This window comes from Dendrobium catenatum, unplaced genomic scaffold, assembly GCF_001605985.2.
Source record: "Dendrobium catenatum unplaced genomic scaffold, ASM160598v2 fragScaff_scaffold_743, whole genome shotgun sequence".
Taxonomy (NCBI): Eukaryota; Viridiplantae; Streptophyta; class Magnoliopsida; order Asparagales; family Orchidaceae; genus Dendrobium; species Dendrobium catenatum.
In genome coordinates, this window is record NW_021319205.1 from 4,831,194 (window position 1) to 4,844,430 (window position 13,237).

General features: G+C 35.3%; 3 protein-coding genes across 3 annotated transcripts; 1 reads left to right on the top strand and 2 right to left on the bottom strand.

Moving 5' to 3' along the window:
- Positions 1–1,292: 1,292 nt before the first annotated feature.
- LOC110093318 lies at positions 1,293–2,564 on the top strand. Its single transcript, XM_020818162.2, has 3 exons — positions 1,293–1,498; positions 1,702–1,767; positions 1,854–2,564. The coding sequence occupies exons 1-3, from the start codon at positions 1,328–1,330 to the stop codon at positions 2,343–2,345; spliced, it is 729 nt and encodes a 242-aa protein (XP_020673821.1). The 5' UTR covers positions 1,293–1,327; the 3' UTR covers positions 2,346–2,564.
- A 1,668-nt stretch (positions 2,565–4,232) lies between these two features.
- On the bottom strand, positions 4,233–5,472 carry LOC114580031. Its single transcript, XM_028696464.1, has 2 exons — positions 4,797–5,472; positions 4,233–4,695 (listed from the first exon to the last, which is right to left on the bottom strand). The coding sequence occupies exons 1-2, from the start codon at positions 5,170–5,172 to the stop codon at positions 4,679–4,681; spliced, it is 393 nt and encodes a 130-aa protein (XP_028552297.1). The 5' UTR covers positions 5,173–5,472; the 3' UTR covers positions 4,233–4,678.
- A 2,381-nt stretch (positions 5,473–7,853) lies between these two features.
- Positions 7,854–8,405, bottom strand: LOC110093288. Its single transcript, XM_020818124.1, has one exon. It carries the CDS (start codon positions 8,403–8,405, stop codon positions 7,854–7,856), a length of 552 nt encoding a protein of 183 aa, XP_020673783.1.
- Between the last annotated feature and the right edge of the window lie 4,832 nt (positions 8,406–13,237).

Consider the following 13,237-nt stretch of genomic DNA (forward strand, 5'->3'; position numbering starts at 1 on the left):
ACATTATTTAAGGCTTTGTTTAGGACGACTTTCTTATTACTTCTTAAAGCAACTTTTTAATATAAAAATTAAAATTTTTGCATTAAAAAGCCGCTTTAAGAAGCAGTAAGAAAGCCATCCCTAATGAAGACTTAGGGTTCATTTGGGACAACATTCTTAATGCTTTCTAAAATAGTATTTTAGTTTAAAAAATTCTTTGAATTAGAATATTTTGTAGTAAAAAGACATTTTAAAAAGCAATGAGAAAGCTATCCCAAACTATGCTTTAATCTTATCTTCATAGGATAGTCATTTAGTTAATATAGTATTTAATTGCAAAATTTAATAATTATATAAATCAATTATATATATATAAATAAAGCGTGGAAACACAAATTTAATATAAACAGGGCATTGTTTCGGACAACTGTCTTTCTGATTCTTAAAATTTGTGTACTAAAAAGCTGCTTTATGAAGCAGTGAGAAAGCAGTCCCAAAAGAAACTAAAGTTTTAATCTTAGTGAGTCAGATTTGAGTTAGACCCAAAGTTAATATGAATTGAATATGATTACCTGATTCTGACTCAATTATCATATGAGTCAAAATATTTGACCTAAATCTAACCCATAATTTACCAATTTATCATATAAATCATGCAATTTTTTTATATCAACATAACATTTTTAACCTTAAAATGACCAATTTAGATTAGAACCTAAAAAGTTTATCATTTTTCCAGTCAATCTGAATTCAAACCGAAAATTAATCGATAAGATTTTCATCTTAAATCCAACTCAAAAAATATGAGGGTAAACTCGAACCTGTGTTTTTCAAGTCTATTTTAAACTTTATTTGGAGCTGAAAAATTTTACACTAAAAAACTGCTTCTAAAAAATAGTTTGAAAGTTCTTCCAAAGGAAGCTTTAGATTGAATCATTTTTACAACACTCTCTTTGACGTCAGCGCGCACGTAGATCTAACGGTCATATCCAGTGAATTCATGATATCAACGGATCAACCTTAAGCAGGAGGTCCGACAATAATAGTTGAAAAAGCCCATTCAGAGAAATTCAAATTAAACCTGCAAAAAGTAAAACTTGTCCGCATACCTCAAAATTCTACGAGGCTCCCATAGTTTCAAACATTCCATTTGAATTAAGTCACACGTGAAGATTAGCTTCGGGAAGTCAGCGCAGCCAAATATGACTTCGAAGCTCTCTCTGAAGGACCAGTACAGCTGCTTCCTTTTAGTTTTCTCTTATAAGGTTCTGCAATTCATCTTCTTTCCTAAAGTCTGAAGTACCTTTATCATCATTGGAAAAGAAGAAGAGAACAGAAAGCTGAAATCATGCCCTGCTTTGTGCCCTTTAAGAACAACTTAGACCTCACTTTCTTCGTGCTCCGGTCGGTTAGTATTCTCGATGACGAAATCATTCATTCCATGAAATGTTTCTCCTTCCAAGCTGAGGATCTCGGCTGCGTTTACAGCTCAGTGATGAAGAGCATTCATGGAAACTTGGTAATCATAATTGTTCACAATGATGAAACTTTCGCCGCTCGAATTTTTAGTCTTTTCAATCTTTTTAAGACTTCGTTTGGAACGGCTTTCTTACTGCTTTATAAAGCTGCTTTAGGAATAGTAAGAAAGCCGTCCCAAACAAATCCTAAATCTTGATTCTTCCACTGCACAAGTATTCTTAAACTTCTCGCTTCTGAAATCAGATTGTCTGGTATGGTGCTTGGATCAAAAGGTCAGAGGAAAACAGACATATACTGAATAAAACACTGGTAAGTTACTAAGTTCAGAGCTCAAAATACACCACCTCGTTCAAAAAATCCATTTCTTTCATTTACTGATGCATTCCTTCGAACAGTTATCAGCCATAGAAGACCTATCACATCTTGCAGTTCTCATACAGCACGGATTTTACAGCGTCTACGCTGGAGAATCCAAAGACGGCCAGCAAAATGCCCGGTTCTCTACAGGCGACACCATTTTACTATGTGGAATGGTCCCTGCTTCTGAAGATAGCTCTGATCTTTCTTATGCTTGCATGGCAATTCTTCGTTCGAGCTTCAATAATGTCGAGGCATCCACAGCTGGTGTGTGCCTCCAGTGCCGTGATAGGCCCATGGTGGCCATGCTCCACGTCTGGAAGTCCTTGCAATCTTGCTACACATGGCTTATTACTGCAAATTATCGCAGGACTATCCGGCCGTACATCAGCAACTTCAGCTATGAAGCTCAGTTTGACATTTTCAAGGTCATCTATGTTAGCTCTGATGATGTTCTAAACTGTGAGATCTCCCAATCAAAATCTGTAATTGGAAGTAGAGTTGGAAAGGGTGAAGTGCAGTCAGATTGAAGATCCTGTACAAAGAATTTGATAGCCACAGAATGTTCAACATGTTTGTAGGCCTTTTCCTATTGCTAGTTGCTTTTGAGACGTTTTGGTATGTTACAGTTAGGTATCAGTCGAGAAGTAACATTCAGGAGAACTTAAAATGACCTTTTACAGTACAGGTACTCACAAGTACACTTTGGAAAAATAGAATTTATTATGAAAAAATTCAATGTCCATTTCTCTAAGGGCATCTCCAACCGAAAACCGCATTTTCTATTCTAAAATGTCATAAAACTTCAAAATCCGGTAGTTCATCTTCAATGGAACTCCAATTTTCTTTTTTTGCGTGCTTCTTTGCGAAGTTAATCATCTCTCTCCTATTTCACGCGCTTCCTGTGAAGCTAAGCAAAGTGCGAAGGTAGTCATTTTTTTGCGTAGGTGAACAGTCCAACGTCAATAGTGACGTCGCACTATTCGGCTACCGATTTTTGGCCTGAGAATTGGAATTCGAATGTTGCGATTCGCAGACGGCATACAATGGTATGCAGCTTGGTTGGAGATGATCTAAATGAACTAAGAAGTTTCGCAATTAAACATATGGTTATAACAAGCAAATCAAACCAACCCATAAGGCAGAACCAAGCATTATGTCCTTGACACAGAATTCTAGAAAGAAAAATTACAACAAAAATGTTTAGTTATTCCATAAGCTTCGATAGTTTTTCCTGAGCCGCAAGCTTCATTGACATGATTTCCTAAATATAAAAGGTGGCAAGCAAAATTAGGAATGATTAAGGTTTCGTTTGGGACGGCTTTCTTACCACTTCTTAAAATAACTTTTTAGTACAAAAATTTAAATTTTTATACTAAGAAGCTGCTTTAAGAAGCAGTAAAAAAGCTTCGTTTAGGATGATTTTTTATTACTTTTTAAAACAACTTTTATGTAAAATGAAGAAAATAGAGAAATTTGATGTTGGAGGATTATGAAGAAAGATTGAATAAACATAAAAATAATGTTTAAACAGAATAAGTTGCTTTGATTCATCTCTTGTAGGATTATCTAAGAGAATTTGAATCCCTTATTTTTGAACACCTTGTTTCCAGATATTTGCATGCACTGTAGCTGAGTTTAGGGTTTAGATTGTTCACTGTGTGTCCTCATCCTTCAAATCATGCCACTATTGATTTGCAGCTCATTTGACGTTACTATTATTATCTATTGCCTCATATGACTTCTTCCTTCTTTATTGCAGTCAGTTTCCTTCCTTTTATTTGGCTTTCCAACCGTAGCAAGGATCAAATACTTGGCTTTCTCCTATAGTCAGGTTTTTATTTCCTTGCTCAACTTAGTATTCTGGCAGGAATCCAGTATTAATGTCATTTTGGCATGTCAAAATTCATTTGGATGCAAAATAAAAATTCAATTTTTCATAAACTCATGCGTGTGCCGTTAATTATTCAAGCATGATATCTAAAGGCTCCCGAAAACTGCTTACAGGAAGCATCCGATGCGGACTTTTTTAAATTTTGAAGGCGTGCCCCGCTAAGCCTCCCTCTCTCCGCCCCTATCTAAACTCTAAAGCTTCTCATTACACGGGGATTGAGTCTTAAATCTTCTATTTAGTGATTTTGTAATTGAATTTTCTCAACTACAATTTTTTAATCCTAATTGTTATATTGCTTTTCCATATGCAAATTTGTTGCAAAACTTTAAATTTTGATGATATTTAAATTATCATTTGGAGCGAGTTTATTATACTTTTTAATTTGCAACAAAAGAGACTAAGGTTTCATTTGAGACAGCTTTCTTACTGCTCTCTAAAGCAATTTTTTAGCATAAAAATTTTTTGAATTAAAATTTTTTATGCTAGAAAATTGATTTAAAAAACAGTAAGAAAGATTATTTAAAAAATAATAAGAAAGCTGTTACAAATGAAGTCTAAATTTTATCTCATCTTAAGTTTGCGGCTACGAACTTTGATCTGTGCATGCAGTGTTCTTATGTTTTTTGAATCTCATCCAATTACCCTAAATAGTTAGGATAGATAACGCTAATGATGATGATGAATATGATAGAGAGAAGATAGAGCCGGCATATTTCTATTATTTCATGAGATCATGCAGAAAACAAAGCATTCATAAACCCCAAAGTTGGTTTGTTTAGATTTACCTGGTAACAGCAGCTTGCATACGAAAGCCAAATACATATCAAAACAGATGGATGCATAATTACACTAGGCTGACAGATAATAAAGACAAACATGCATGGTAAAAGGTTAATTTCGTTTGGACTTAATTCTAACCCTCTACACCCAAAAAAAAAAAATTCTAACTCTGACAGAACACATGGAACTTCATAGAAATATCATTTCTGCAAATGTTAAAAGCCAAATTAAACTCCATATTAGAAAAATTAAAAGAGCTTGTAGAGAAAAACTGCTGGGTTGGAAAAATGCACATGAACTTTTGTACCTCCTGGGCTAGAATGAGCCTCATCTGGTTGGCCTCTCTGTTTGAGTTTTTTTTCACCTGCAGCTGTATTTCTTTTGGCTGGAGTAGTTTTGTTGTGGATAGTTGTTTTGGAAATTCTGGAAATATCTTTTGGTGGACTCTTTGGCATTTCTCTTCTGTCTCTAAGACTTTCTGCCCCTCGGGTATGATACAAGGCTGTGCCTGGACGATGATGAAGCTCCCTTGTATCTCCCTTGGATGGTCTTCGGGCAACCAGGGAAATGTCCCTCGATCCACTGTTTTTCTCTCTGAGTCCAGGCACCAAGCCAAGGGAGCTGTTCTTTCTATTCTGCTTTCTACAGGTGTTCATCTTTGCTGTTGCCAGCTGGTTCGTCATCTACTGCGTGTTCTGGATTGTGGACTGCTGATTTTTGGCTTCATTTTGGTCATATGCTTACTACCATGTATTCTCTTTGAGCTCTTTTTGGGTTTTTAATTGTAATTGGGTGGTATAGTTGGGATTTTTTTTTTTTCCCTTTTCCTCACATAAGTTTTTGTTTTTTTGCTTATGTTGGGGTGCTTTTTCTTGTGACTTTTTCTTACTTGTAATTCCCTTCTTATTTTAGTGATTTTTATGGGCCTTGACCCCAAAATTCCCCCCAAAAAAAAAAACTCCATCAAACCTGCCATACCTTTCACCTCGACATCTGAAGCTCAGAATGAAGTAATAAACAACACCGTTAGTTTACTTTATATGCCGGCGGCTCTTTTTCGCAAATCCTGCCCTACTGTTTCACAATCCCACCCGCAGTTTCATAAGTCTCGCTCCCGCCCGCTGTTTCGCAATTCGAGGCGGACCGCGGAGTTCGTGGACGCGGAAGTCGACCGGACCGCCGAGGCTCGCGAGTTTGTGGGCTCGGAAGACCACCAGACCACGCTTGTGAGCGATGAAGACGACCGGACCGCGGAAGCTCGTGAGCTCGAGCTCTTTTACAGCGGGACAAGCTCGTTTTTTGGAATTTTTATTGCCTCATGTTACCTGACCTCATGTTACCTGACGTAGAGATACATCAGGTAGCCTATAATATATCGCCACGTGCTCTTATTTTTTACCGTGCAGCCCGACGACCCAACCCGGAACGAATCCGGGATTACTATGTTCGCGTATTGCTAGGTACTACTCGGTATTGCTAGGTACTACTCGGTATTTGCTCGGAAAAGGAAGAAATGGCAGCCCCCTTAAATTTCAGAGAGAAACAAAGAAAAAGGTAGGGAGAACTGCACGAGAAAAGATCCCTGTGTGCTGGTTGAGTTCGATTGCACACAGGAGAGCTTCTTCCTCCTTCTGGTTTGGTCGGACGGACGTCAGAAACGTAAGCAAGAGGGCGCTTGAGGGGTCCCTCGCTCCACCTGGGTCGCGCGACAGCGGTAGAACCGCAGCTGCGGCTCTTTCTTTCCCCGGTTTCACTGACACGGGAGGCCCGATCGGGCTTCCTTGTTGCTCGGGCTGGACGAACACAGGCAAAGCCGACCGGCTCTGCTCTCACTTACTCTCGTTCGGACGAGCACAGACAAGCAGGAAGAACTCCGCTCTATCCTTCGGCTGGAAAGACCGCACGGAACCACTTCCTCTCCGTCGCTCTCTCTCTCACTCTCTGTGTCGGGACGAACCTCCTCGTACCGAGCGTCCAGGCGGGCAAATACCGAGCATTACCGAGCAAGTACCGAGCAAATACCGAGCATTACCGAGCAAGTACCGAGCAAATACCGAGCAATACCGAGCAAATAACAAGTAGTACCTAGCAATACCGAGCAAATACCGAGCAATACGCGAACATAGTAATCCCGGATTCGTTCCGGGTTGGGTCGTCGGGCTGCACGGTAAAAAATAAGAGCACGTGGCGATATATTATAGGCTACCTGATGTATCTCTACGTCAGGTAACCTGAGGCAATAAAAATTCCATTTTTTGAGCTCAACTGGAGCTCAGGCTCAAGTTTAAGATGGCTTTCTGACGAACCGAGCTCCATATTGTTATTAATTTACTACTCGACTCACTCATTTACGACAAATTATTAGGTTCGTCACTTGTTACAAAAATACATTCGGATTTTCCTATTTCGACAGTAAAGTGCAGTCAAAGTATAGTTACTATAGCAGTTGCGTTTTGACTGTTTTTTTACTGTAGACAGAGATAAATCCGGATGTATCTCTCTGTCAGTTGACCGGACCTAATAATTTGCCCTCATTTACACCCCTACAAATGTTCAATATATGGGTTCCAAAAATTTATTTTTTTTTTAAATTGTATTATTTAAATAATTTAAGTTAAGGGTTTTGTTTTATTTTATTTTAAAACAGGTTACTTAAAGTCTTAACTAATGTAATATCCACTTAATACTATTTTTATTTTTTATTTTACTCCTTTTTTATTTTTTTATAATATTTAAAAATAATAATTTTGTTAACACCCAAGAACAATTTATAATATCATGTGATTCTTTCTTTTTCAATTGTGTTTAAGATATTTAAAAAATTTAAATATATTTCTTATTTCATGTGAACTTAATTTATTATTATATAAATTTATTTCATATTTATTTAATTTATACAATTGATATATAATTTTAAATTTTAAGATATAATGTTATGTTGTGTCAAATGCATGGAAATGTTTTATCTTATTAGATGATTTGAAAACAAATAAGTGCCCATCCTATTATGTTTGTTTCCATAAAAACTTGATGTCTAAAAGTACCTACTATATTAACATATTTATGTGTAAGTATAGAGAAAATCCATCTTATTCATTTATTTTATTATTAATATCTAGAAAATATAATTTAGAAATTATGATACACTCATATTTTAAATTAAATGAATCTTAGATTTTATTTGGGATAGCTTTCTTACTGCTTTCTAAAGCAGTTTTTTAGCACAAAAAATTCTAATTCAATAAGTTTTTGAACTAAAAAGCTATTTTAGAAAGCAGTAAGAAAGCCGTCCCAAACAAAGCCTTATATAATAATGGGCCAAATTACAAATAACATCAAGATTTTTTTCATTTAAAAGGAGCCCTTAACCAAATATCTGATCAAGCCTTACATAATAATTGTCCACAATGGTCTTGATGTTGGTAAGGTATTGTTGAATGGTCATATCTTTAAGTTGAACATGGTATAATTCATTCTTTAACTGGATAACACGAGATCGGCTTGTGGGTTGAAGCCGACGCTCAAGAATCGACCAAGCCTCGTGCGTGGTGGTGGAAGTAATGATGTAGGGAAGAATGGAATGAGAGAGAGTGGAGAAGAGAGCTGAAAGTAGATTGCTGTCCGCCGTGTGCCAGAGCTTGTATTCGGCAGAAGAAGTGTCCACCGGAGGAGCAGCTTGACCGGTGAGATGACCGGCGTAATCATTCGCAAGAAATTGTTGTAGAATCTGTGTGCGCCAAATGGGGTAGTTATCGGCGGTGAGGGGATAGGGGATGAGATTCTTGATGTTAGAGACGAGGAATTTGAGATTGGCGGGAATAGTGTAAGCGGTGGTGGTGGATGCCATGGGAGCGGCGGAGGAGGGAGGGTTGGAACTAGTGGATTCTTGATCCACAGTGACGGCTCTTGATACCATGAAGACGATGTAGCCGATGGAGGTGAGGAGAGAACCAAGCAGACAGAGAGAGAGCGGGAAAGATAGAATTGAATGGAAATTGTATTTAATGAATTATGTGTACAGTATTGCAAGCTATATAAAGAGAGTATAATGGTAAAGCAGTAAATATTGAAAATACAAATGTTTAATATCCTAATAGTTTGATGGCCTTCAACAATAATTGGAATGTGTCTTTCCACTAATAAGTCAATCTGATATGAAGATAGTTAACCAACTTGAGTTTATTATGCTCTAACTTGATAATTAATAGGACTTGATAATCAAAGCTTTTTTCCCTTCATATTTGCCTCATTTTTAAACCTATTTGTAAATAGAAACAATATTTTAGAAATTAATTAATTTACTTTCACTAATTTAATGTGTAAATAAAGTTATTATATTATAAAATATGAAGATATTTTAAACACTATAGTTGTCAGGTCACAAGTCATGAATGAGAAAAACGAAGAGTTGTGTTAGGTAGTCCACAGCTAGCATGAGCACTACTAAAAATTTATATTTTTCGCAGCCTTTTAATTTCAGCGGTTTAAAAAACCGCTACTGTTTTATGTAATTGAAATGCTAAAAAGTCTAAAACTCGCTTCTCCCGCGCACGCCCGATCCTTTCCGCTTTGTTCTCCTGTTCGATGCCCTAGCCGGTCTCGATTACTCCTCTCAGCCAAGGATCCACATATCCGTTCATCCTCTTTTCATGCAAGTTCCACTCGTCCCTTCTTTATTAGTTCGCATGATTACTCCTCTCGGCCAAGGATCCACAGATCCCGTTCCTGATCACTCCCTCTCGCTCAAGCATCCACAGAACAGGTTTGTTCTTTCTTCTCTCAAACAAGCTCCGCTCGTACCCCAATTCTTCCCCCTGCCTTTTTCTCACTATTCAACCCATCAACTAGCCATCTCTCGGCCGCCATCGAGCTCACTGACCCATTTCACCATTGACATCGAGAAATCATTATCGGAGAGGTATACACATAAAAAATGGTATCTTAACCCCATTTATTATGGCAAAACGTTTATTTTAATTTCTTATTTTGATTTCACAGCAGCATTTTTAGACAATCATAACTATTTGTTTCTCATCATAGGAAGAAGAAATCAAATTGAAGCCTGTCATCACATTTGACGGTGGTATGGGGTTCCATCTGGATACTCCCTTAAACGAATACAAGCAGTTCTCAGTTTGTTGTCTTTTTCGTTTAGCTGCAGATAATAAGTTGGAATTAATTCAAACGACAAAGAAGTAAGACAAATCCACTTAAATTGCTTCCTCGTGTTATGCTAGTTTGCTACTTTAATTATTTTCTAGACCTTTGTGGATGCTTTATTATCGAGCTAAATTCTTGTTCTCTTGTAGAAGTTTGTGGCAATCTTTCCAGCCTTGTTATTTGATTTTGTCTTTCATCCTATTCAAAATCTAATTTTGGATCGACAAACTATGATTCCAGTAATAAACATGATTTTTATTTGTGAATTTCAAAACTGGGAGCTTTATTATGATTGCAAACTTTTTTTTTCTATTTTTATTTAGTTTGCAACAAAGAGTTCATCCAATATGTTCATAATCCATTAGTTAAATGATTCTAAGGATTCTATTGTTTGTTCTTATCTTAATTGCAGGTGTGCACCTCCATCAAATGTTGCCACTAATGTTATCTTCAACTCAGCAAACTGCACTACAAGTATTTGTGCAAAAGCCCCTTCAAAAGCTCCTTTTGTTTGTTGAGCATGAAAAATAAATTCTTGATTGTGCAGCTGTTTTCTTCCAACTATGCAAAACTTACCACTAATTAAATTATCCCTTGTTGAGGTAGTTTGAAGTTCACATGATATGGGTTCTAAAATTATGAATGAATTGTTGATTGAAAGTTACCTATCTGAACAGGTAATTGGCTTGGTAGTTTTGGTAAAATTAAGAGCATGCATAATTACTTACCTAAGGCTTTTTGTCTCAACCAGTTAGTTATTTAGTTTTTACTGATTCTCCATTTTTTAATTTTAAATGAAAAGCTGGGATCCTCAAGTGGAGCATGCAACTTACAAGAATCGTTTATTCTTGTTGATTCTTTGCAGAATTACTAATGCACATAACATATTTAAGAATCGTTTATTCTTGCTGATTCTTTGCAGGAAGTCCAAAATATTTGCTTTGAATGTGATTAGTATATCCCTTTTTCATACAGACAAAGCTAAGTTTATATTTTGATAGAGAAACTGAACTTAACTGATGAATTGGAGGATTCATTGTAAACTAAAGTGTTTGAAGGACGGTCATACGGTGAACATGTAATGCCAGCGTGCCTGGATGAGTGTAAAATAAACTAATTCCATTTTTTTGAAGCATAAGGATGTAATGAGGAGATTCAATTTATTACTCTTTTGAAATTAGTAATGAACTTCTTGTGGCTATTTGATGGTGACTTAGATGCTCCCCATTTTTTCATTAGATTGAGTCCGTTTATTATTATTATTATTTTTTTTTTTTGTGGATATGGGAGGGGTGTGTTAAATGTATTAATAGATTAGTTCCTTTTTTCTGATGGAAGTCGTTAGATTTGCTATAATGCTTTGTTTATATGGTGTTTTACACTTCCACTTATGAATTATTCATTCCCATTTTCAGGAATTAACAAGCTACAAGTTACTTTCCATGAATTGGAGCAAACACCTTTTGAAACAGGGGAGCATGTTCATCTAACCAAGGAACTCCTTACAAATTACGAGAGTATTGAATGGTAGGTAATGTTATTAATGCTATTGAGGTTATTCACTACATTGTGTTGATGTTGAGGTGTATTGTTATTAATGTTATTTATGTTGTTCATTTGTGATGATGAGCTTTTTCAATTCTTATGTTCATTTACTGTCATTCCATTGTTTCAATCTGGTAGATATGCCTCGAGTAGTTTACAAAGGAAATGATTTATTGTTGCAGAAAAAAGCTGTTATGGTTATGAAGAAGGCTGGAGCGAAGGGGCAAATTATGATGATAGCCTGCTTATTAATTCTTTTTATCATTTTTTTTTGTGCTGGTATTCCTCACATAGAAGATAGGCGAGTTCTTCATTTATTATATTTTTCTTTATAGTCTTAGTGAGTGTTGCAAAAGCATCTGAACTTCAATGAAAAGCTTATTTCTTGGATCATGTTGATGTAATAGCTGAGTTTTCGAAGATGGGTCTTTTATTGATACCAACTTTGCACATACTCTTAGACTTATATTTATATTACCAGAAAAAAGTTACAGCCAGCTTTTGTGGGTAAAGCTCACTGAATGATGTAGATGATGTGCCTGCTACACTAATTACCAAATTTGATTTTTTTGGTATTATATATATTTTTAATCAATTTTATCTTTTAGCAGTGGTTTTAACACATACTAAAAGCGCTGCTAAAGCCTACCTTCAGCAGCACTCATAAAACCACTGCTAAAGCCTTTGCAGCAAACGCAAATACAGTGGATATGCAGCAGTTATTAAACCGCTGTAAATAAATTAGCATGTGTTAAAATCGTTGCAGTAGGTATTAAAAAGTGCTGCGAAAGCCTTATTTTTTAGTAGTGGCGTAAAACTTGTAAAATAATAATGACATGAATCATTTAACAAATTGTGTTAATGCTAGGGCGTCCCCTGGATATAGCAACAAGTGTGTAAGCGCTGCTGCACCGGCCCCCGGGTGCAGTGTTAAATATGCAAGGGTTCCCACATCATGGACAGATGTGAGCAATGAATATAGTCCATGAAACTAAAATTAGGATAAGAACTTAGAATATATGTTCCCTTATAGAAAAATAAATAGAATTAATAGATATTATGATTCATAAGAAATAAATATTATGTGCATTCAGGAAACTAAATAAATTAGAGAGAAGGCTAAGAAGATTGATAATTTAGGATTTAAACTATGACATTTATGTAGGAGTCGTACTAGAAATGGTGTAGGCGTGATTATATATAACAGTTTGAAAGATATTATTATAAATATTCATAGAATTGGAGATATAATTATATATAGAATTAAAGATTATTGTTGTGCTAAGATAATTAATATTATAAGTGCTTATGCTCCTCAAATAGGTTTGAATGTGAATTCAAAATTAAAATTTTGGAATGACTTAGAAGACTTAATATGAAATATAACTTTTGAAGAAAAAAAAATTATTGGATGTGATTTAAATGGATATGTTAGTAGAGAGATAGATGATTTTAAAAATATTTATGGTTGCCATGAGTTTGAAATAAAAAATGAATGTGGTAAGATCCTTTTAGATTTTTCTTTTGCTTATGATTTTTTAATTACTAATACCTTATTTAAGAAAAAAGATAGCATCTCATCACTTATAAAAATGGATATAGTAAAACTCCGATTGTTTATTTTCTTATAAGGAAATCACGTCATTTAGATTACAAAAATTATAAAGTTATTCCAAGTAAAAATTTATGTACCCAGCATTGATTATTAGTTTTGGACTTTAAGACAAATGGATAGAAAATAAAAAAATAAAGTCAAACTATATTTTAAGATTAGATGGAAGCATTTAAAGAATATTAACAAAAATATTTTTGAGAGTAAGTTTTAGATCTTAAGATTTAGTCTGTGCATGAGGATATTAATATTATGTAGAAAAGTGACTAGTGATATCAAGATTATTGCAAAAGATGTGTTCGGAGTTTTAAATGGAAAAACTTCTAATAGTGAAAATAGTTGGTGGTGGAATCCAAATGTGCTAGAAAAGATAAAAAAAAATTGTTTTAAAAATTGGTTTAGGTAAAAAAATTCTAATAATTGATATAGAT

What these genes read in the sequence shown, in the direction of transcription:
- LOC110093318 (XM_020818162.2), top strand. Translation starts at nt 1,328, where the DNA reads ATGCCCTGCTTTGTGCCCTTTAAGAACAACTTAGACCTCACTTTCTTC. An exon ending in AGAGCATTCATGGAAACTTG is followed by an intron (nt 1,499 to 1,701) that starts GTAATCATAATT and finishes TTCTGAAATCAG; the next exon opens with ATTGTCTGGTATGGTGCTTG. An exon ending in ATATACTGAATAAAACACTG is followed by an intron (nt 1,768 to 1,853) that starts GTAAGTTACTAA and finishes TCCTTCGAACAG; the next exon opens with TTATCAGCCATAGAAGACCT.
- LOC114580031 (XM_028696464.1), bottom strand. Translation starts at nt 5,172, where the DNA reads ATGACGAACCAGCTGGCAACAGCAAAGATGAACACCTGTAGAAAGCAG.
- LOC110093288 (XM_020818124.1), bottom strand. Translation starts at nt 8,405, where the DNA reads ATGGTATCAAGAGCCGTCACTGTGGATCAAGAATCCACTAGTTCCAAC.